At 44.6% G+C, this 22,282-nt stretch overlaps 1 protein-coding gene across 2 annotated transcripts in view; it reads left to right on the forward strand.

The window, feature by feature from the left end:
* LOC123755925 (KN motif and ankyrin repeat domain-containing protein 2) overlaps positions 1 to 9,581 on the forward strand; it is a 66,658-nt gene extending 57,077 nt beyond the window's left edge. Inside the window, exons 8-12 of one of the 2 annotated variants that reach the window (XR_011222000.1) lie at positions 380 to 442; positions 2,674 to 2,731; positions 7,664 to 7,900; positions 8,400 to 8,445; positions 8,497 to 9,581. Coding sequence is in view for 1 of the 2 variants with exons in the window: in XM_069300208.1 (XP_069156309.1) it covers positions 380 to 442; positions 2,674 to 2,731; positions 7,664 to 7,877 (335 nt within the window). In the remaining variant the exon portion in view is untranslated. Of the gene's footprint in view, positions 1 to 379; positions 443 to 2,673; positions 2,732 to 7,663; positions 7,901 to 8,399 lie in introns of both variants that reach the window. The other variant, XM_069300208.1, reaches the window with a different exon arrangement.
* The last annotated feature ends 12,701 nt before the right edge of the window (positions 9,582 to 22,282 follow it).

Consider the following 22,282-nt stretch of genomic DNA (forward strand, 5'->3'; position numbering starts at 1 on the left):
AAATCAACCAGCCCTGTAAAACCTCTTCACTTGAGAATGAACCATGGAGGTTCGAAACGTTGTGCAAATTGTATAAATAAGTGTAATACTTTCTATAGTAATTCACTTCTTTTCTTCACCTTAAAATTACGAATATGAGTTTTGGAGAACTCCTATTTCAGCTAAGCCCTGATGCTAAGAAAATAGTTAGAGGGATAGAAGCCCTAAACCAGAAAATAGTAAATACAGAATATGCGGTCATATTCAATGAAACATATATATATATATATATATATATATATATATATATATATATATATATATATATATATATATATATATATACATATTACATATGCAACTATATATAACAGCATGTCATTGATATTTTTGCCAACAGGAATGACAGCGCTAATGCATATGACCAATGCTGGCAACACTGTAAATGCTGCTCTTATTCAAGGTAAATAACCCAATTGTGTTTACATAGCCACAAGGCTTTAGAATGATAATGTTAAATGGTTGTATTGTTACATTTTTATTGTCATGTTAACATAACATTTCGGAAGAATGTCAATATACATAATACATTAAAGTCATTTTGATGCAATTGAGTGACTCGAACCGGCGTTCGAGTCACCATTGAACCATTGCCACGATGGGTCAAAGTCGACCAAACAGGAACTCTACTGATTTCACGGGAGGTTCTGGAGACCAACCAGGACTTTACATTCGACTTGCTCACACTGTGGCCTGCAGGATCCACCTTACATGTAAAGGTAGACGAACTCCTATACCACACAGAGTGTATGCGGGTAATGGGTAAAAGTTGATTTGATATCAGCTCAATGTCTCAAGATCTATGGATTTAATTAAATCCCTGGAAAGCAAGAAAGATGTCCAATGTTGAAAGAGAACGCAGACGACACTACAAAAGAAGGAAAAAATAACGGAAATGCTTAAATAGACTCGACTTTCCCTAAAAGTAGGAATAATTTAATCAGGGAGATTGAAGTATTCATATCAGATTGAAAAAGGGAACTTAGAACAGAAAGCAATTTTAGATATAAAGAAATAAACTAAATATTTTTTCACATATGCGAAATCTAAACCAAAACCACTGTCGGTATTGGACCTATTCGTACAAGTGAAGGTTCATACACTGAGGATGACAAAGAGATTAGTGAAATCCTAAAAAAGCAGTATGAGGACATGTTTAGCACTCCAATAAACAGCATGAAAGTGGAAGATCCTGACAACTTTTTTATGCGTGATACCCAAACCCCGGTAAATATAACTGATATCAACACGAGCGTGGCAGATTTTGAAAGATAAATTGACAACATGCCCATGCACTCAGCCCCGGGTCCACACTCATGGAATTTAAAATTTATAAAGAAATGCAAAGTGCCAGTAGCACAGGCACTCAGTACAGTGTGAAGGAAGAGCTTGGACACGGGGAAGATACCAGATGCACTTAAATCAGCAGACATAGCCCCTCTACACAAGGGAGGGAGCACAGCATTGACAAAGAATTATAGACCAGTTGCACTAACGTCCCACATAATAAACGTATTTGAGAGAGTGATCAGGAGTCAAGCTACCAGTTTCATGGAGACCACAACCCAGGCCAACATGGATTTAGAGCGGGAAGATCATGTCTCTCACAAATTGACACAGCTACTGGACCACTACGACAAAATCACTGACGCATTACAAGAAAAACAGAATGCAGATGTGGTATACCCATGCATCACTGATTTTCTTTATTCCCATATCAGATATAGACGAAAATACAAGTCACAGCTTCGTATCATCCTTTGCAGATGACAAACATCAACATGAAAATTACCTCTACTGAAGACATTGAAAAACTACAAACAGATATAAATAAAGTTTTTGACTGGGTAGCAGAAAGTAACATGTTTAACCGTGATAATTTCCAGGTACTCAGGTACGGTAAAAATGAGGACCTTAAACATAATACAGGGTACAAAACACAATCAAATATGCCCATAGTAGGAAAGCAGCATGTAAAGGATTTGGGGTCGGCCATAACTGGCCGACCCCCCTCACAGTGTTTAAGAAAGAACTTGACAAGTACCTCCAAAGGATACCTGATCAACCAGGTTGTGACTCATACGTCAGGCTGCGAGCAGCCGCGTCCAACAGCCTGATCAACCAATTCAGCAACCAGGAGGCCTCATCGACGACCAGGCCGCGGGGACGCTAAGCCCCGAAAACACCTCAAGGTAACCTCAAGGTATGGTTCAAGTTCGATTCCTCTGTATAGATTTAATATATTTTCTCAATAATAATAATAATTATAATAATAATAATTTCAACAACAATAATAATAAAAAGTTTTCGTTGGAGAAGGGAAATAAGAATTTCGAATCACATTACAAGATTTTCTCTGAAGGCCCATTATATCCTTCTCCGAGGTTATGGGTCCCAACAATTGCCCGGCTACAATTACATTGAAGCACGGCTTGAAACCTTATCAATCGGCCCGTTTTCACGATCTATTAAATATAAGAATATGGAACAGTAGTGGAATATTTGTTAAATAAAATGTATACGTAATGAAGCCACAAGTACGTAAGGCATTTTAGGCATCAAATTTTAAGTGATTTTGCTTAGCCAGAAGTGTTTGTACCCAACCCACTTAACCTCTGTTTTTCTCCTTCTCAGCCAAGTTGGACAACATGTGTTCGTTTGGTAACACCAACTACAGCCTGGGGGCCGTCAGGTGAGTGCCTGTGTATATATATATATATATATATATATATATATATATATATATATATATATATATATATATATATATATATATATATATATATATATATATATATATATATATATATATATATATATATTGAGACGGTAAAGCGTTGGTGTTCGGCTGTTTCAAAAGCTAGGGGCAGGGCCTCGTCACATAAAGAAAAAAAAAGAGAAAAGCTGGAACTGTCGTCTGTGGTAAGGTAATGGGAAGACACACAAAACACAAGTAAATTTAACAATGAAATTTTAATTACGTTAGAAAAGCAAGACATGAATAAAATTGAGTATAAAATATAACAGACAAGTCAACAAACAAAATAATAAGAATAATCACTGGCAAATGAAAAGTTACGTTAAGACAAGTGAGTAATAGCAAAGTAAATAAGAATGATGATGCCGGAATATTGGCTTCGAGCTGCCACCTCCCTTAGTACACGAAAGCCAAGGCTTAGTCTACCAATGAGAGGTGTCACCTGCAAGGAGCACTGGAATATTCTGCCCTCTCTGGGCCGCTGCAGCCCAAACATCAACTCGTGGCGGAGGGTGTACATTTCTTTTCACTGTTGGAGGTAAATCAAAAATCAATTCTCCAAAATTCATTTTTATTTCTAGTCTGACGCGACACGAGCGCGTTTCGTAAAACTTATTACATTTTCAAAGACTTTAGTTTACAAATACACAACTGAATAGAACTTACGCATCTCCGATTTTATATCTACATTTGAGTGAGGTGGATGGGGTGAGGTGGCATTAATAGGTATTAATTTCATCAACACAAGACAGAACAAGAGGTGGTATTAATAGGGTATTAATTTCATCACCACAAGACAGAACACGAAACAATGGGTATTGAATAGAAGTGTTTGTAGAAAGCCTATTGGTCCATATTTCTTGATGCTTCTATATTGGAGCGGAGTCTTGAGGTGGGTAGAATATAGTTGTGCATTAATTAGCTGTTGATTGCTGGTGTTGACTTCTTGATGTGTAGTGCCTCGCAAACGTCAAGCCGCCTGCTATCGCTGTATCTATCGATGATTTCTGTGTTGTTTACTAGGATTTCTATTAATACCACCTCTTGTTCTGTCTTGTGTTGATGAAATTAATACCTATTAATGCCACCTCACCCCATCCACCTCACTCAAATGTAGATATAAAATCGGAGATGCGTAAGTTCTATTCAGTTGTGTATTTGTAAACTAAAGTCTTTGAAAATGTAATAAGTTTTACGAAACGCGCTCGTGTCGCGTCAGACTAGAAATAAAAATGAATTTTGGAGAATTGATTTTTGATTTACCTCCAACAGTGAAAAGAAATGTACGAAAGATTGAGAAAATTCGTGTTAGAATTATTAATCTTACTTTTTCAGTCATATTTAATAATATATGTCTACAGGAAAGACTGCTACCAAAATATACTAATATATATATATATAGTCAAGTTTTTCCCTGAGTGCTCTGTGTTCCCTTCTCTGAGGCTGTGGGTCCCTATAATTACACCAGTAGTGGTACCCCCCTATATATATATATATATATATATATATATATATATATATATATATATATATATATATATATATATATATGTCGTACCTAGTAGCCAGAACGCACTTCTCAGCCTACTATTCAAGGCCCGATTTGCCTAATAAGCCAAGTTTTCCTGAATTAATATATTTTCTCAAATTTTTTTCTTATGAAATGATAAAGCTTCCCATTTCATTATGTATGAGGTCAATTTTTTTTTATTGGAGTTAAAATTAACGTAGATATATGACCGAACCTAACCAACCCTACCTAACCTAACCTAACCTATCTTTATAGGTTAGGTTAGGTTAGGTAGCCAAAAAAGTTAGGTTAGGTTAGGTTAGGTAGGTTAGGTAGTCGAAAAACAATTAATTCATGAAAACTCGGCTTATTAGGCAAATCGGGCCATGAATAGTAGGCTGATAAGTGCGTTCTGGCTACTAGGTACGACATATATATATATATATATATATATATATATATATATATATGTGTGTGTATGTGTGTCTTATTGAATATTACCGCATATTCAGTATTTACTATCTTCTGGATAAGGGCTTCTATCCTTCTAACTATTTTCCTAGCATCAGGGCTTAGCTGAAAGAGGAGTTCTCCAAAACTAATTTTAGTTATATCAAGGTGAAAAAAAAAGTGAATTACTGTAGACTGTATTACACTTATTTATACAATTTGCACAACGTTTCGAATCTCCATGGTTCATTCTCAAGTGAAATGAAATTATAGGACTCGTTGATTTACACCCGTACGGGGTCAGGTGATTAAGGTTAACGAAACGCGCTCAAGTGTCGCGTCAGACTAGAAATAAAAATGAATTTTGGAGAATTGATCTTTGAATTACCATCAACAGTGAAAAGAAACATAAGAAAGATAGAGAAAATTCGTGTTAGAATTATTAATCTTACTTTTTCGGTCATATTTAATAATATATATATATATATATATGTCGTACCTAGTAGCCAGAACGCACTTCTCAGCCTACTATACAAGGCCCGATTTGCCTAATAAGCCAAGTTTTACTGAATTAATATACTTTCTCTAATTTTTTTCTTATGAAATGATAAAGCTACCCATTTCATTATGTATGAGGTAAGTTTTTTTTTTATTGGAGTTAAAATTAACGTAGATATATGACCGAACCTAACCAACCCTAAGAAGCACTAAGCACTTAGTGCAACCAGTGCACTTCTTAGTGCAACCAGAAGCACTAAGTGTGCCACTCTCGATGGTGTATAACAGGTCACTGGAAACGGGAGACCTTCCGGAAAGCTGGAAGACAGCTAATGTAGTCCCAATTTACAAAAAGGGTGACAGAGAAGAGGCACTGAACTACAGACCAGTTTCCCTAACTTGTATATCATGCAAGGTGATGGAGAAGATTATGAGGAAAAGGCTCGTAGAGCATCTGGAGGGAAACAGCTTTGTAACACACCACCAGCATGGGTTCAGAGATGGTAAATCGTGCCTCACAGGCCTAATAGAATTCTATGACCAAACAACACAAATTAGGCAGCAAAGAGAAGGGTGGGCCGACTGCATTTTCCTGGACTGTCAGAAATGCTTTTACACAGTACCCCATAAAAGCCTGTTAAAAAAGTTGGAGCAGCAGGCAGGAGTAAAAGGGAAGGTGCTCCAGTGGATAAGGGAGTACTTAAGCAACAGATAACAGCGAGTAACGGTGAGGGGGGGAGACATTAGAGTGGCGAGATGTCGCCAGCGGAGTCCCACAGGACTCAGTACTTGGACCCATCCTGTTTCTAATATATGTAAACGATCTTCCTCCGGAGGGTATAGACTTGTTCCTCTCAATGTTTGCTGATGATGCAAAAATTATGAGAAGAATCAAGACGGATGAAGATAGACAGAGACTACAGAGTCTACCTGGACAAACTGGAGGAATGGTCTAGAAAATGGCTGCTAAAGTTCAACTCAGGAAAGTGTAGGGTAATGAAATTAGGCGAAGGGAACAGGAGGCTGAACACAAGGTATCATCTGGGAGGTGAAATCCTGCAAGAGTCAAATAGAGAGAATGATCTGGGGATTGATATCACACCGAACCTGTCCCCAGAGGCCCACATCAAAAGAATATCATCAGCGGCATATGCTAGACTGGCCAACATAAGAACTGCCTTTAGAAACTTGTGTAAGGAATCGTTCAGGACCCTGTATACCACTTATATAAGACCAATCCTGGAGTATGCAGCTCCAGCCTGGAGTCCATTCCTAGTTAAACACAAGACAAAGTTAGAGAAGATTTAGCGGTATGCCACCAGGCTCGTCCCGGAACTTAGAGGAATGAGCTACGAGGAAAGGCTAAACGAGCTGAACCTCACATCCCTGGAAAACAGAAGAGTAAGGGAAGACATGATAACCACCTACAAAATTCTCAGGGGAATTGACAGGATGGACAAAGACAAACTCTTCAGCACGGGTGGGACACGAACAAGGGGACACAGGTGGAAACTTAGTACCCAGATGAGCCACAGAAACGTTAGAAAGAATTGTTTCAGTGTCAGAGTAGTTAGTAAATGGAATGCATTAAGTAGTGATGTGGTGGAGGCTGACTCCATACACAGTTTCAAGTGTAGATATGATAGAGCCCAATAGGCTCAGGAATCTGTACACCAGTTGATTGATAGTTGAGAGGCGGGACCAAAGAGCCAAAGCTCAAACCCTGCAAGCACAATTAGGTGAGTACACACACACACACACACAGTTTCAAAGTTTTGTCATATAACGACTTGAGACTTGTCCTGGATGACTACTGCAGGAGATGGTGTGGTGGTCTAGCAGTAAGACCTGTCTTGGATGACCTGGATGCTCTGCCGTCACCGCCATCATCCCCCTGTTAGGTACAAGTAACTGTATGAGACAAAGACTATGTCTTTGTCATATAACGCCTTGAAGAGTTCTGGGTAGACGGGACACCACGAGCGTAGCTCTCATCCGGTAACTACATTTAGGTAATTACACACACACTTTTTTCTGGAGCCAGTGGCTGAGTGGACAGCACGCTTGATACGTAGTCTTGTGGACCGGGATTCGTTTCCCGTGCCGGCAGAAACAAATGGGCAGAATTTCTTTCACCCTGATGTCCCTGTTACCAGAATTCTTGCGTGCTAATTTGCATTATTTTGTTTTCGTGGGAGTCACAACGGTCCCGAAGGAGAACTTTGTAAAACCACCTTGGTGACCCATCAGGACTCATCATTTTAAAGTTTCTGATGACCTTCCAGCTACACTCATCATACTGAAGCCGTCTTGTAAGGTCTTGATACTTTTATAATCCTCTTTACGGTGCACCGAGTGAGGCTGGGGGAAGATTTTCAACATTTGAAAATATATATTTTTTCCTCCAGATCCGAGAACTGCACAGAAATGGTGTGTCTGACGAACTGCAAATGGAACAATACTGGCATTGTGGCTGCAACCTGCACTACAACCACCAATGCCCCAACAACCACCGTCCACCACCACAACCCTCACTGCCATCGCCACACCACCCATCATCAACCTCAACCAGCAAACCATCCCACCCCAGCCAAGCACGATAAGAGTAAGGAACACCACTAATGATAACGAATCGGTACATTCAGGTATGTTAAATTAAGTCACTTATTCCGTTAGTGAGAAATATATTTACTAAAGTGTAATTCTCAACCCAATAAAATTCGGGAAAATGAGGATTGTCAAAGTAATGAGAGTGGGTGAATTTAATATGTAATAAAGATAAAGTTGTGCAACAGTAAAATTATAAAATAAAGATGGAGTAAAATGAAGATGAAAATTATTGGGAAAGAAAAATAGCGTAAAGCATGGATGAGAAAATGGAAAATCTAAAATAGGGAAATAGTACTATAGGAAAAAGGTAGCAGGCTTCCAGAAAATTTCCAGTAATATGGTTTAAAGAGTATTTTATGCAGTTAAACAATCCACATAATTGTTCCAATTTGCAACAAAGTAAAACTAACTTCCCCAGTAGTATCCGGGTGTTGGTCCACGTCCTTGTATCACCCACATATAAACTACCTTTCCAACTTTATCTGAACCATTCATCTGTGTTCTTTGTCTCATACAGTTACTTGTACCTAACAGGGGGATGATGACGGTGACGGCAGAGCATCCAGGGCATCCAGGACAGGTCTTACTGCTAGACCACCACACCATCTCCTGCAGTAGTCATCCAGGACAGGTCTTACTGCAAGACCACGTCGACTATGTAAGACCACCACACCATCTCCTGAAGTAGTCATCCAGGACAGGTCTTACTGCAAGACCACGTCGACTATGTAAGACCACCACACCATCTCCTGAAGTAGTCATCCAGGACAGGTCTTACTGCAAGACCATGTCGACAGCCTAAGACCGCTGCACCATCTCAAGAAGTTAAGATCAAAACATTACAGTCATCCTTGATAAGAGTTCATAATTTTCTCTAATGATTATTTTTATTTAAGCAACAGCTGAAAAAATATATAATTATAATGTTTAGAAATTAATTAGTTCACCCACAATCAATTTACAACAAAGAAGAAAATACGGCCTATTATGAAAAATATTAAACAAAGATTAAATTAAAATTTACTTCATTAATTGTGGTAACTTAAGAGATAGGAAATATAACTTAGATATATTAATAAAAGATCTAAATTTACCAGTTTAAATTTAATGGATTAAATGTCACTGTTTTTGTATTAAAACGATTATTTTATGTGAAAAAGTTATCAATAAAATAAAATATTGCTAAAGGCTATTACAAATTATTTATTACGTAATATGATCATTTTCTAAATAGAAAACAAATCTCATAAGCTTTATAGCTTTCCAGAAAACACATTAGACAAACATGTGCATAAGATGAGTCGCCTACTTACAGAAGACAGTAGCACACCAGTGATATCAACATATGCAAGACACCTGTATATATGTGACAATATAATGAGAAAGATGTGTAAGCGATAAACAATTGTAAACCATAAAATGACAAAATATCCAAGATGTCAACATAGGATAGGCTAAGTGCATTAGCATATGAAAAAGACCATACACTCGCTGTTAAAATATGCAAATTGTCGGAATGTATATTAGGCATCAACATGTGAACTCTGTTAGATGAATACCGTCATCTTTTGTGCAGTAAATACATCTGAAAGAAACCAACAATGCAAGAATGAAGCAGATGCAAGGAACCAACAAATGCAAGAAATCAACAGCTTCAAGAAACCAATAACATTGGCCTTGCTGGAAAACTAATTGGAATAAAATTAAGATCTTAAATTGTGTATCAGTTGCCTATACCACAATCTTCCATTTTCTATTTAATACTTACACCAAAACAAAATAAAAAAGTGTGGTGGTGGGCCTATTGAGGTGGTGGGCCTAGTGAGGTGGTGGGCCCTGTGTGGTGTTAGGTGCTATGTGTGCTGTTTTCACACACACCAGTGGGCTCAGGTGGTGGGTCTCTTGGAGCACCTGGTTCGATCTTTCTTGCTAAGCTGACTGCTGGCTTAGAAGCCTCATTGAACGTTATCTGCTTGTTGTGTCCTAAACCAGTCAATGTTTGTGGGGACTTAATCAGTTATTGTGACGTTCTTGCTTTTTCAACATACCAATAAAACAATTTAATTTCATTTAAAACAATTTGAATTCCATTTCTCAGTTAATACCCCCAAGTTCCTCAATTATATTATATGAACGAACACAGATTAATATACATTTTGAATCTATTGCAATCCTAATGCGTTACGTTTTATTGAAAATACACGCGTTAAAATGTGGCAGGTAATATGGTTGTGTGAATGAAGTGGATATCACATATAAATACGCACATTTTCCTTAATACATTATATTACATCATTACATTATATTACATCATCTGCTGGCCAATGTCAGGGGATGTTTGCTGGAACCCGGACTGTGACGATGTCCTTGGGGCGGAGTGCCCCGTTTTCGTTATCCCTGATGGGGTTTACGCTCCACTGACTGTAGAAAGGTCAGTCCCATGCTTGTTATAAATGTTGCCAGCAGGGCTACCTGGCGGTGGCTTGCTCCCTGGGAGCGACTGATCGTGTCAACATCCTCAGGGAAGATGACTTTTAGCTCCTTCCGTACCCAGCAGGATTCTGCGGACGTGTTGCCTGATAAAGTTGGCCCGTTTCCCAGCCTTCCTGAAGTTGCACCTGTCTGTGTCCATGTCCCAGATGCCTACCAGAAGCCGGTAGAGCGCACTGTGCTCCCTAGGGTTGACAATCCGCCTGTGTGTGGATGGGGATATGCCTCCCGGGCTGTGTGTGCAGCCGTATGTGCCGGTGGAGGTGCACTGTGTGTCGACTGATGTGGTAGTGGTGGCGGCTCCGCAGGTGGCGTCCCCATCTGCTTTGGGGAGCGGATCTGGTGAACATGTTCTGCAGTTAGGGCCTCTAGGGGTGAGGGTTTCTCCCCTCGTCTCGGGAGGCGTCTCCGACTTCCTTGCCAATGGTGTGCGTCCCCCACGTCGAGTTCAAGAAGCATCGGGTCTGGCTCCGCTGGTGCCGGAACAGAAGAGGCAGAGGAAGGTTTCTTTGGTGTGTTTCCCGAGATTTTGAAGACCCTGTTGAGCAGTTGGAGGATGACATTGGTGCGGTGGTGGAGGATGTGGTTGACCCGGAGTAGGGACGGGGAAAACGTTGCTCTCTTGTTGCTACCGGTGTGCGGGCCTCCATATGTAGATGGGTCTCGGTGGGGGGGGGGGTTGTTGAGCCTAGTGCCGGTGATCGCGAGGACACTTAACGGTTGGTGCTTAAGAGAGGGTCTGTGCCCTCTCCTTTTGGGGATTCCGCCTCTTCGTGCGCCCCCTCCCTGCTTCTCGGGTTTCTAGGAACGTTTATCGTCCTGATCGTCCTGATTTCCATATTAATTGTCGGATGACAATTAATATGCCGCCTGATGCGTTGTGTCCTGTCTTTCACCCGTGAGTTTGCGGCTGCGTCCCCATTTTTTAAAGTTCATGAGCGTTTCTTTTCTCCTGTTATTTTGAATGGCTGGTTGTGTGAAGTATATGGTGTTAAGGTTTTTTTTTTTTTAAGGAGGCCCTGAGTTGAAGTCTGCCCTTTCCATGTCATGTTACAGGGCGGTGTTCGACGTTGCCATGTGAATTGCAATATTTTTTTCCTCTTGCCATTGTGATGGTTGGCCCCTTTTGTATATGGGACCTTAATTCTGTGTGCGAGTGTTTCTGTCGCAGGGTGCGGTGGTGTTTCTCCCGCTTTGCTCACTACGACGGAGCTGTGTGTGTGTTGTGTGTTTGTATTGTTCTACATGTGACCCTTCTGTGCATGCGTGTCCTGTTGTGCGGTTCGGAGGCGTCTTCCATCCTTGCATGTTCTGGCTGTGCTGGGTGTGTGTTGTGTCTGGTATGGTTTTAGTTTATTGTTTCGTCTACTCCTTGTGTAGTTCAAACAAAGTTCTGGAGTATGTGTTCCTTCAGTTCTATTGTGTGCCTGTATCCGTTGCAGGGGGTCACAGACTTTTCTAAAATCAGATATTACATTCTTAACTCTGCTCTCCTCTCATTATACTACGCGCTAATCTATCCCTAACTTGCATACGGTATCTGTGCATGGATTTCAACCTCTGCAAACCATCTCAACCCTATCATCACCCACAAAAAATCTGCTATCTGAACAATAACAAACTCTGTTTTCAGACAACATCCCTAAACATACTGAACATAAACACACTCCACACATTTTCTTGAGCCACTTTGATTTACAAGAACCCTGTTCTTAAATGCAAATCCTGATCTGAAGCTCTTCCTTGACAAATGTAATAATTAAATTGCTTTCTTTATTATGCACCCCATACCCATCCCGTGGGCGGTTGACGAAGGGGTTACAGAGGAACATAGTGGGTTCAGGAAATGAACCCCATAGTTCATTTAGCAAAGCAAGTGGCAATCTTTTGAAGCTAGTTACACAATTGTTAATGTTATATATATATATATATATATATATATATATATATATATATATATATATATATATATATATATATATATATATGTCGTACCTAGTAGCCAGAACGCACTTCTCAGCCTAATATGCAAGACCAAATTTGCCTAATAAGCCAAGTTTTCCTCAATTAATATATTTTCTCTAATTTTTTTCTTATGTAATGATAAAGCTACCCATTTCATTATGTATGATGTCAATTTTTTTTTATTGGAGTTAAAATTAACGTAGATATATGACCAAACCTAACCAACCCTACCTAACCTAACCTAACCTATCTTTATAGGTTAGGTTAGGTTAGGTAGCCGAAAAAGTAAGGTTAGGTTAGGTTAGGTAGGTTAGGTAGTCGAAAACCAATTAATTCATGAAAACTAGGCTTACTAGGCAAATTTGGCCTTGCATAGTAGGCTGAGAAGTGAGTTCTGGCTACTAGGTACGACATATATATATATATATATATATATATATATATATATATATATATATATATATATATATATATATATATATATATATATATATATATATATATATATATATATATATATATATATATATAATTTACACAAATATCGATAGTCTTCTGTATCACAAGTAATTCAACAAGAGGCTCACAAGTCACTATACAGTCACTATACCTGAGGTCCGAGTCGGGACCGTAGGTCCTGACTGGTTTGGAGTGGAGAAGGGTTCAACTAAAAATGAGCACACAGGAAATTATTTCGACGTTCAGTAAACACTTACCGAGTGGTTAACTGAATGCCCAAGAGCCCAATACTGGATTGATGATAGTAGTATTTAATTTAAGGTTTAAAAACTTTAAACTAAACAGATATGAGCCCACGAAGTGATTCCCACGGTCCGTAAAAACACTTATTGGGTTGTAAACTGAATGTCTAAGCCAGCCAATACATGGTTGATGATGATGATGATAGTAATATTTTAAGATTGGGAAACTTTAAACTAAACTAAATGACCATACATGTAGCGATTTCCACGTTCAGTAAACACTTACTGAGTTGTAAACTGAATGCCTGACCCACCCAATACATGGTTGATGATAATAGTATTTTATTTTTACGAAGAAAAAACCTTACCCTAAACTAATAATGAGCTTGTATGAAGGAATATCTATGTTCAGTAAACCCCCCCTTCCCATCCGGCCCGTTGGCGCCGTGAGGGGGGCTTAGTGGACGGCTGCTGGAGTGTGATGCTCCGTGGGACAGTCCTCTGTCCGTTGGTGGCCTTGCACTCCTGCTGCTGTCTTCTCTAATTGTGCCGGAGCGCTTTTCCTTTTCCTTTTGTTTCGTTTTTCTCCCCCCTCTTCTCCTATCTGCTTGTCTTTTCCTGCCGACCTTTTGCTTCTTTTGGTTATTCCTTTGGACTTCTTCTATTTTGACGCCCGGGTGCTTGAGGAGGCATACTCTTGCACCCGTAGAACTGTAGTACCCAACGTCTCGAGCGAGGGGAACCTTTTATTGTCAATCCCCCTTTCATCGCTGAACCTGCTCTCGACGGACTGACGGTTCTTAAGGTGGCGTTTGTGGGGCGTATACTCACGACGCACCCCTAGGAGGCCCCGACATGATCGGCAATAACTTCCTGTTGGGTGTCCTGCCTCTAATTGTGAATCCATGGTGGGTATGAGGGCACATTCGTGGATGAATTTTTCTCTTCGTCTATATGTCGTTGAATGTTTCTGTTGTACCCTCTCAGGCTCGTGAGGTGGGCGACCAAGTCCCCGAGTCGGCCTGTATTGGATGACCGGGCTCTGTAGCCCCCGCTGCATTGGGCCCCGACCTTGCTCCTCCTTTGACCGTTCTGAATTCTTCCCCCAGCTCCCCTCCCTCCTCCGTGGTTGGGTCGAGCCTCAAGCCCCCAGTGGTGACCACTTCGTGCCCTGGTGCGGCTAGGTCTCTCGTTGTGCCTACTGCGCCTTTTGACCCCTCTTTCTCTCTAGGAGTTCTCAACGCCGTCAGCGCCACGGCCGCACTCGCTCGTTTCCTTCCTGTACTGATGCGTATCAGGCCTTATTTGGTCCAGCTTCGTGGGCCAAATACTTTGATCTCTTCCCTCTTGATTCTGCGCCTCCTGACGATTTCTCCCTCCATCGGCATCTCGTTGATTCCGTGGACGCGTCTGTTACTTTCAACCCCACCCGTCTCGGTACACATGTCGTTGCTGCTCCTTCTCAGGATGCTGCTTCCCGCTTGGCTGCCTTATCCTGCCTTGGCGAGATCCCTGTTCGGGTCTCAAAGAACACTCGGTTGAATGCCAGTGTTGGCACTATTCTCCTCCCGCCCCATGTTGCAACCAGTGTTCGGAATCTGCAGGATTGCCACGGTGACATTCGGCATATCCTTGATGCCCAAGGCTATTCTGTCCTCCAGGTAGACTCGTTTACTCGTCCCCCTCGTGGTCGTCGCCGTCAACCCCTTCGAGTTGTGAAGATCACCTTTGATGGTAGGACCCTTCCATCCTCTGTCATTCTTGCTAGTGCCAGGTGCTCTGTCCAGGAGTATATTCCTTCTCCTCGGCTTTGTAACAAGTGCTGGAGGTTTGGGCATGGTGCCCTCCGCTGCTCTGGGACTGTCTCTCTGTCCTTTGTGTGGGGGCGAAGGTCACTCTAAGTCGGAGTGCACTTCTCCCCAAGCTCCCTGCCTCAACTGTGGTGAGGCCCATCCTACCTTCTCCCGTGACTGTATCCATTACAAGCTTGAGGCAGCCGTCCTCAACTTGAAGCACCGGGAGCGTTTATCTTTTCCCGAGGCGAGGCGCCAGGTTTGCCGGCTCCCGCCTTATGCTAACATCTCTTATGCTCGCGTGTTGCGCTCTTCCTCTCCTCGTCCTTCCCACCTTCCTCAGACTCACAACCGTTTCCGGGCCTTGGACCCTGATACGCCCACTGCCCCCTCCTCTGTTCCTTTGGGTTCTCTCCCGAAGGATCTACCTCCTGGTCCTGTGTGGGGTTCCCCTTCTTTCTACCCGGTCTGTCGTGTCTCCTGTGTCTTCTTCCTCGTCTCCCTCCGTTCCTCCTTCCCATCCTTCCCCTCCGTCTCTTGACTCTCCCCGCCACCTGTCGGTGCGGGCTGATGTCCATCGCTCTCTAAACGGCCGTCATGTGTGCTCTCGCTCAGCTTCTGTTGAGACGCTAGAATCCGTTGCCCAGTACGTGGTTGCTGGAACACCTGTCTCTTTAAGTCAGAAGCGTAAGCCTGGCTCCTCTCCTTCCTCCTCCCCGGCGGGTAAGAAGGTTTCGCTTTCTTCCTCTGCCCCTACTTCTGCCTCTCTCGCTGCTTCCCCTCCCATTTCGGTGGTTGCGCCCCCTGTTCCTGCTATGGAGGTTTCTTTAGCCCCCGCTTCCCTCTCGGTTGCTGCCCTTGCTGAGGTGCGCTCCCCTCTTTCTACTCCCCCTCTTCCTGCTGCTGTCCTAGACTGCTTCCCTTCGTTGTCTCCTCTTCCTCCACCGGACCCCACCCACCCGCCCACCTCTGGTCTGTTCTCCCGCTTCCTTCCCTCCGTCTTTGCTCAGTTTACCCATGCCCCCTAACCCTGACTTTGCTGACCCTGATATTCTTTAATGTGCTATGTTGCTCTTTCGCCTTTGTTTCTTCCTTGTTCTCTGTTGTTGTCCTTTCTCTTCTCGTCGTTGTCTATTCTTCAATGGAACGTTCGAGGTTATTACGCCAATTTCCTCGAACTCCAACTTCTGATTTCGCGGTTCTCGCCCCTTTGTGTCTGTCTTCAGGAGCCAATGCTTGGTGCTCGTCCTGGTCGTTTTCGTGGCTATTCCTTTCTCTTCCCCCCCCCCCCCCCCAGCCGTTGCTGGGGCTCCTAATTCTTCTGCTCTCTTGATTCGCGCTGATGTTCCCTTTGTTCCTTTACTTTTTCCTTCGCCTTTCCATTGTTCTGCTGCTCGTGTCTTTGTACAGACGCATTCATAAATTTTAACTTGCTGTTCATTCAAAACAAGAATTTTCTCAAATATAAATTAATATTATAATATATTAGCATATTGTGCATATATAGGCATAGGTTAGGTTAGCTATTTAGGTTCGGTTGGCGATTATTTGCATTTGTAGTACGTGGGTGAAGTAAGTAAGTAAGTAATTATCAAAAGAAGGCACCAAACCGGGAAGGCTATGTAGCACCATCAAGTACGCAAAATAATCAGAGGGCGCTAAATATCACCAAGGATGCCAATACGAGAACAAAAACGCATAAGGCGAACGATATCAAAAGTATCCGAGTCACCAAGAATTCTATCGAGGGACAGGTGACCGCGAGGGGCGGTCGGAAAGCAAGACACACGCTCGTCCTGGAAGTCAGGACATTCAAGAAGGACATGCACGACTGTAAGAGGGACAATGCAACTAGGACAATAAGGAGCAGGGCGGCGCTCCATCAAGTGACCATGGGTTAAGCGAGTATGGCCAATACGCAACCTCGCCAGAGCTGTTTCCCACCGCCGGTTACGGTGGAAGGAGGACGGCCACGAGGAAACACAACATTTAAGAGTACGGAGCTTGTTACCAGTAACAGACAACCAAGAAGCCTGCCAACGGGAAAGGACTGAGGAATGGATAACCGGGTAAAAGTCGGAATACGGAATGCCCTTGCGAGAGATGGGACAAGAGCGGACAGCTTCCTTGGCAGCAGCATCCGCACGCTCATTTAAAGACACACCAATATGGCTGGGAACCCAACAAAACTCAACCAACTTAAATTTACTGTGAACGAGAAACAGCCAATGCTGGATCTCGACAACTACTGGATGAACCGGATTAAAGGACCCGAGAGCCATGAGGGCACTACGAGAGTCAACAACAACCACAAAGGAAGACTGACAACGAGAAAGCAGGAGACGAAGAGCATAGAGAATAGCATAAAGTTCCGCTGTAAAGATACTAGTCTCCGGAGGCAAGCGACACATATAAGTGCGATCAGGAAAAACAACAGAGTAGCCAACACCGTCCGCTGACTTAGACCCATCGGTGAAGACAGAAACGGAGCGGGAGTGAGAAGAAAAGTGCTCGAGGAAAAGGCGTTTTAGAACCGTAGGAGGGGTAAAAGCTTTAGTGATACGGGTCAAGGAAGTACAAAACCGCGGAAGAGGGACCCTCCACGGGGGCAAAGAAGGAACAACACGAGGAGAAACATCAGAAATACGAACGGAGAGAGAATCCTGTAGGCGAGATAACCGGACAGAAAGAGGGAGGTGGTGAAGAGGAACAGGAACCGCAGGAGGGGTAAAAGTTAAAGCACGACAGAGGCGAGAGGAAGGATGTTGCAAGGACCGCGCAAGATAGCGAAGACAGTAGCGATCACGGCGGTCCTGGAGAGACAGGAAGCCAGTGTCAACATACAAGCTAAGGATGGGAGTCGAACGAAAGGCACCAGAACTGAGGCGCAACCCAGTATGGTGCAAAGCATCAAGACGGCGAAGAGTAGAAGGAGAAGCAGACGAGTAGGCAGGGCAACCATAATCGAGCTTAGACAGGACGAGAGAGGAATGTAAAGCAAGGAGAGTGCGCCTATCTGCCCCCCAAGAAGTATGGGACAAGACCCGAAGGAGGGTAAGGGCCTTAGAGCACTCAACACGGAGGTAAGAGATATGGGGAGACCAAGACAAACGAGTGTCAAGGAATAACCCCAAAAGCTTCGCGGAATCTTTGTATTCAAGGGGATGACCATAAAGTGACAAAGAGGGACGAAGAACAACCCGTTTCCGCGTAAAAGTCATGGCACAAGTCTTAGAAGTAGAGAACTTGAAGCCATGACCTGTGGCCCAAGACGACACGGCATCAATTGCAAGTTGAAGCCGGCGTTGAAGGAGAGGCGAATCATCACCCTGACAACAAAGGGTAAGATCATCGACATAGAGAGCGGAGAAGACACCAGAAGGAAGAGAGGAAAGAAGACCATTGAGGGCAACAAGAAAAAGAGTAGTGCTCAGAACACTACCCTGGGGCACACCTTCGTATTGCTGAAAAGAGGGAGAGAGAGCGGTACCAAGGCGCACCCGAAAGGAACGACGAGAGAGGAAGCTGCGGAGAAAGAGAGGGAGATGACCACGAAGGCCAAAAGAATGAAGTTGAGATAGGATATGATAACGCCAAGTGGTGTCGTAAGCCTTTTCTAGGTCAAAAAGGACGGCAACAACGGAGGTCTTCGCAGCAAAAGCAGTACGAATATAGACCTCCAAGTTCACCAGGACATCTGTCGTGCTGCGGCACTTGCGGAAACCAAATTGAGAAGGGGAGAGGAGGTGATGGTGTTCCAGGAACCACATCAGACGAACGTTAACCATACGTTCAAAGAGTTTGCAGACACAACTTGTGAGAGCAATAGGGCGAAAGTCCTTAGGGGAAGTACCCAGAGACCCCGGTTTGCGAACAGGGAGGACAACGGCATCGAGCCAGTCCTCAGGGACTGACGACGACTCCCAGATCCGATTATACAGACTCAGTAAATACTGAGACGTGCTCGGAGGGAGATGGCGAAGCATCTCATAATGAATACCATCGGAGCCCGCCGCCGTAGAACCGCAGAGGGCCAGGGCAGAACGAAGTTCAGAGAGAGAGAAGGGATCATTATAGGGAAGCTGAAGATGAGTGCAGAAATCTAAAGGACGAGACTCAAGGACAGGTTTACGAAGAAGGAAAGATTGGGGAAGATGAAGACCAGAGCTAACAGAAGAAAAATGGGAACCCAGTTCGGAAGCGACCTGCAACGGGTCCGCCACAAGAGTATCATGGAGGTGAAGGACCGGTGAAACATCGGGAACGAACTTACCCGCTATCTTGCGGATACGCTTCCAGATCTGGGCCAGAGGGGTCTCGGACGTAATTGTTGAGACATAAGATGCCCAACATTCACGTTTAGCCGTACGGATGGCCCTACGGGCCACCGCACTCGCTTTCCGAAAGAAAAGAAAAGAATCGGTCGTCTGCCTACGGCGGTGCCTCTTCCAGGCTGCACGCTTACAGCGGACAGCCCGAGCACAGTCCGCATTCCACCAGGGAACGCACTTCCGTGGACCCCGAGAGGAAGAGCGAGGAATAGAGCGGAGGGCAGCGTTGAAGACAGTGTCATGAAAAAGGAGGAGAGCGCGAGAGAGAGGCAGAAGGGAGAGGTCAGGGAGAGCAGCACTGAGGGTAAATAGGGTCCAGTCTGCCTTAGCAAACTGTCACCTAGGGAAAGAGAGGGAAGGGCGAAAAGAGAAAAAGGAAACAAGGATGGGGAAATGATCACTTCCATGGAGGTCATCAAGAACCTGCCACGTGAAATCTAAGTAAAGAGAAGAAGAGCAGAGAGAAAGATCAAGACAAGAAAGGGTGCGAGTCCGAGAGTCCAAATGAGTGGGCTCACCAGAATTCAGAAGAGACAGGGAAGAAGAGAGGAGAAACGGCTCAAGGAGGCGACCCCGGGTATTCGTCAGAACGTCACCCCAAAGAGAATGACGACAATTGAAGTCACCCAGCAGGAGCACAGGCTCCGGCAAGGAGTCCAGGTGGTGTTTCAAATCAGGAAGAGAGAGCGGGACACTCGGGGGGAGATAAATGGAACAAACTGTGTACCAATTCCCCACAAAGATACGAGCAGCAGAACAATGGAGAGGCGAAGGAAAAAGTAAAGGAACAAAGGGAACATCAGCCCGAATCAAAAGAGCAGAAGAATTAGAAGCCCCAGCAATGGCGGGGGGGGGGGGGGGAGAGAAAGGAATAGCCACGAAAACGACCAGGACGAGCACCAAGCATTGGCTCCTGGAGACAGACACAAAGGGGCGAAAACCGCGAAATCAGAAGTTGAGTTCGAGGAAATTGGCGTAATAACCTCGAACGTTCCATTGAAGAATGGACAACGACGAGAAGAGAAAGGACAAAAACAGAGAACAAGGAAGAAACAAAGGCGAAAGACCAACAGAGCACGTTAAAGAATATCAGGGTCGGGATCAGGGTCAGCAAAGTCAGGGTTAGGGGGCATGGGTAAACTGAGCAAAGACGGAGGGAAGGAAACGGGAGAACAGAGCAGAGGTGGGCGGGCAGGGTCTGGAGGAGGAGGAGGAAGAGGAGGAGACAACGGAGAGGAGCCGTCAAGGACAGCAGCAGGAGGAGGGGGAGTAGAAAGAGGGGAGCGCACCCCAGCAAGAGCAGCAACCGAAAGGGAAGCAGGGGCCAAGTCCCGGAGCAGCGGAGGGCACCATGCCCAAACCTCCAGCACTTGTTGCAGAGCCGAGGAGAAGGAATGTACTCCTGGACAGAGCACCTGGCACCAGCAAGAATGACAGAGGGTGGAAGGGTCCTACCATCAAAGGTAATCTTCACAACCCGGAGGGGTTGACGGCGACTACCACGAGGGGGACGAGTAAACGTGTCCACCTGGAGAATAGAATGGCCCTGGGCAGCTAGGATATGGCGAATATCGTCGTGGCAGTCGCGCAGGTCCCGAACACCGGTTGCAACATGGGGCGGGAGCAAAATAGTGCCAACACTGGCATTCAATTGAGCGTTCTTCGAGACCCGAACGGGGGTCTCGCCAAGGCAGGATAAGGCAGCCAAGCGGGAAGCAGCATCCTGAGAAGGAGCAGCAACGACACGTGTACCGAGACGAGTGGGGTTGAAAGTAATGGAGGCATCCACGGAATCAATGAGATGTCGATGAAGGGAGAAATCGTCAGGAGGCGCAGAATCAAGAGGGAGGAGATCAAAATATTTGGCCCACGAAGCGGGACCAAACAAGGCTTGATAGGTAGCAGAACTGGAAGGAATCGAGCGAGGGCGGCCGTGACGAGGACGGCGGTGAGAACCCCCAGAGAGAGAGGGGTTAAAAGGCGCAGTAGTTACAACTAGAGAAGGAGCCGCGCCAGGGGACGAGGTAGTCACCACTGGGGGCATGGGGCTCGACCCAACCACAGAGGAGGGAGGGGAGCCAGGGGAAGGAGTCAGAGAGGCCAAAGGAGGAGCAAGGTCGGGGCCCAAGGCAGCGGAGGCTACAGAGCCCGGTCTTCCAATACGGACCGACTCGGGGGCTTGGTCGCCCACCCCACGAGCCTGAAAAGGTAAGCCAGAAGCAGCCGAAACAGGGGTTATCATCTTGACGAAATTAAGAATTCACTCACGAATGTGCCCCCACACCCACCATGGAGCCACAATTAGAGGCAGGACACCCAACAAGAAGCTATCGCCGATCTTGTCGGGGCCTCCTAGGGGTGCGTCGTGAGTACACGCCCCACAAACGCCACCTTAAGAAACCGACAGTCCGTCGAGATCGGGTTCAGTGACGAAGTGGGGATTGACAATAAAAGGTTCCCCTCGCTCTCGACGTCGGGTACTGCAGTTCTACGGGTGCATGAGTATGCCTCCTCAAGCACCCGGGCGTCAAAATAGAAGAAGTCCATGGAAGAACCAGAACGAGCAAAAGGACGGCAGGAAACGGCAAGCAGATAGGAGAAGAGGGGGGAGAAAAACGAAACAGAAGGAAAAGGAAAAGGTGCCCAGCAGAATTGGAGAGGACGGCAGCAGGAGCACAAGGCTAGAAAAGGACAGAGGACTGTCCTAAGGAGCATCACACTCCAGCAGCCGCCCACGAAGCCCCCACACGGCGACAACGAGCTGAGCGGGGAGGGGGGTACGTGGGTGAAGCATTTATAGCGATGTGGTTCGAACAAAACTCGTCAGTGAAGCACTTGTTCCGGAAGTGTTCGAACGAAATCAGTTGTGAGTCGTGTGTAAACCGCTTTTCATTCATAAACAGGGGGTTTGGCGGGTGGATGGAATCACTTTTGGATCTTTGTTTGGAGGACGGGCTGCATGAACGTGTTTTTGGAGCCGAATTCTGGTTCACTGCACATATTTGTAGTTTGAAATTATGACTTAATATCGAATATATGCCAATCAATGAAAACGGCGATAGTAGTGGTAAACGGCCCTACGATGCAACATTTTGCTTTTTTCAGAGTTGCATCGTAGGGCCGGTCATTTTTCGTTA

Source organism: Procambarus clarkii, chromosome 43, assembly GCF_040958095.1.
Source record: "Procambarus clarkii isolate CNS0578487 chromosome 43, FALCON_Pclarkii_2.0, whole genome shotgun sequence".
NCBI classification, from domain to species: domain Eukaryota; kingdom Metazoa; phylum Arthropoda; class Malacostraca; order Decapoda; family Cambaridae; genus Procambarus; species Procambarus clarkii.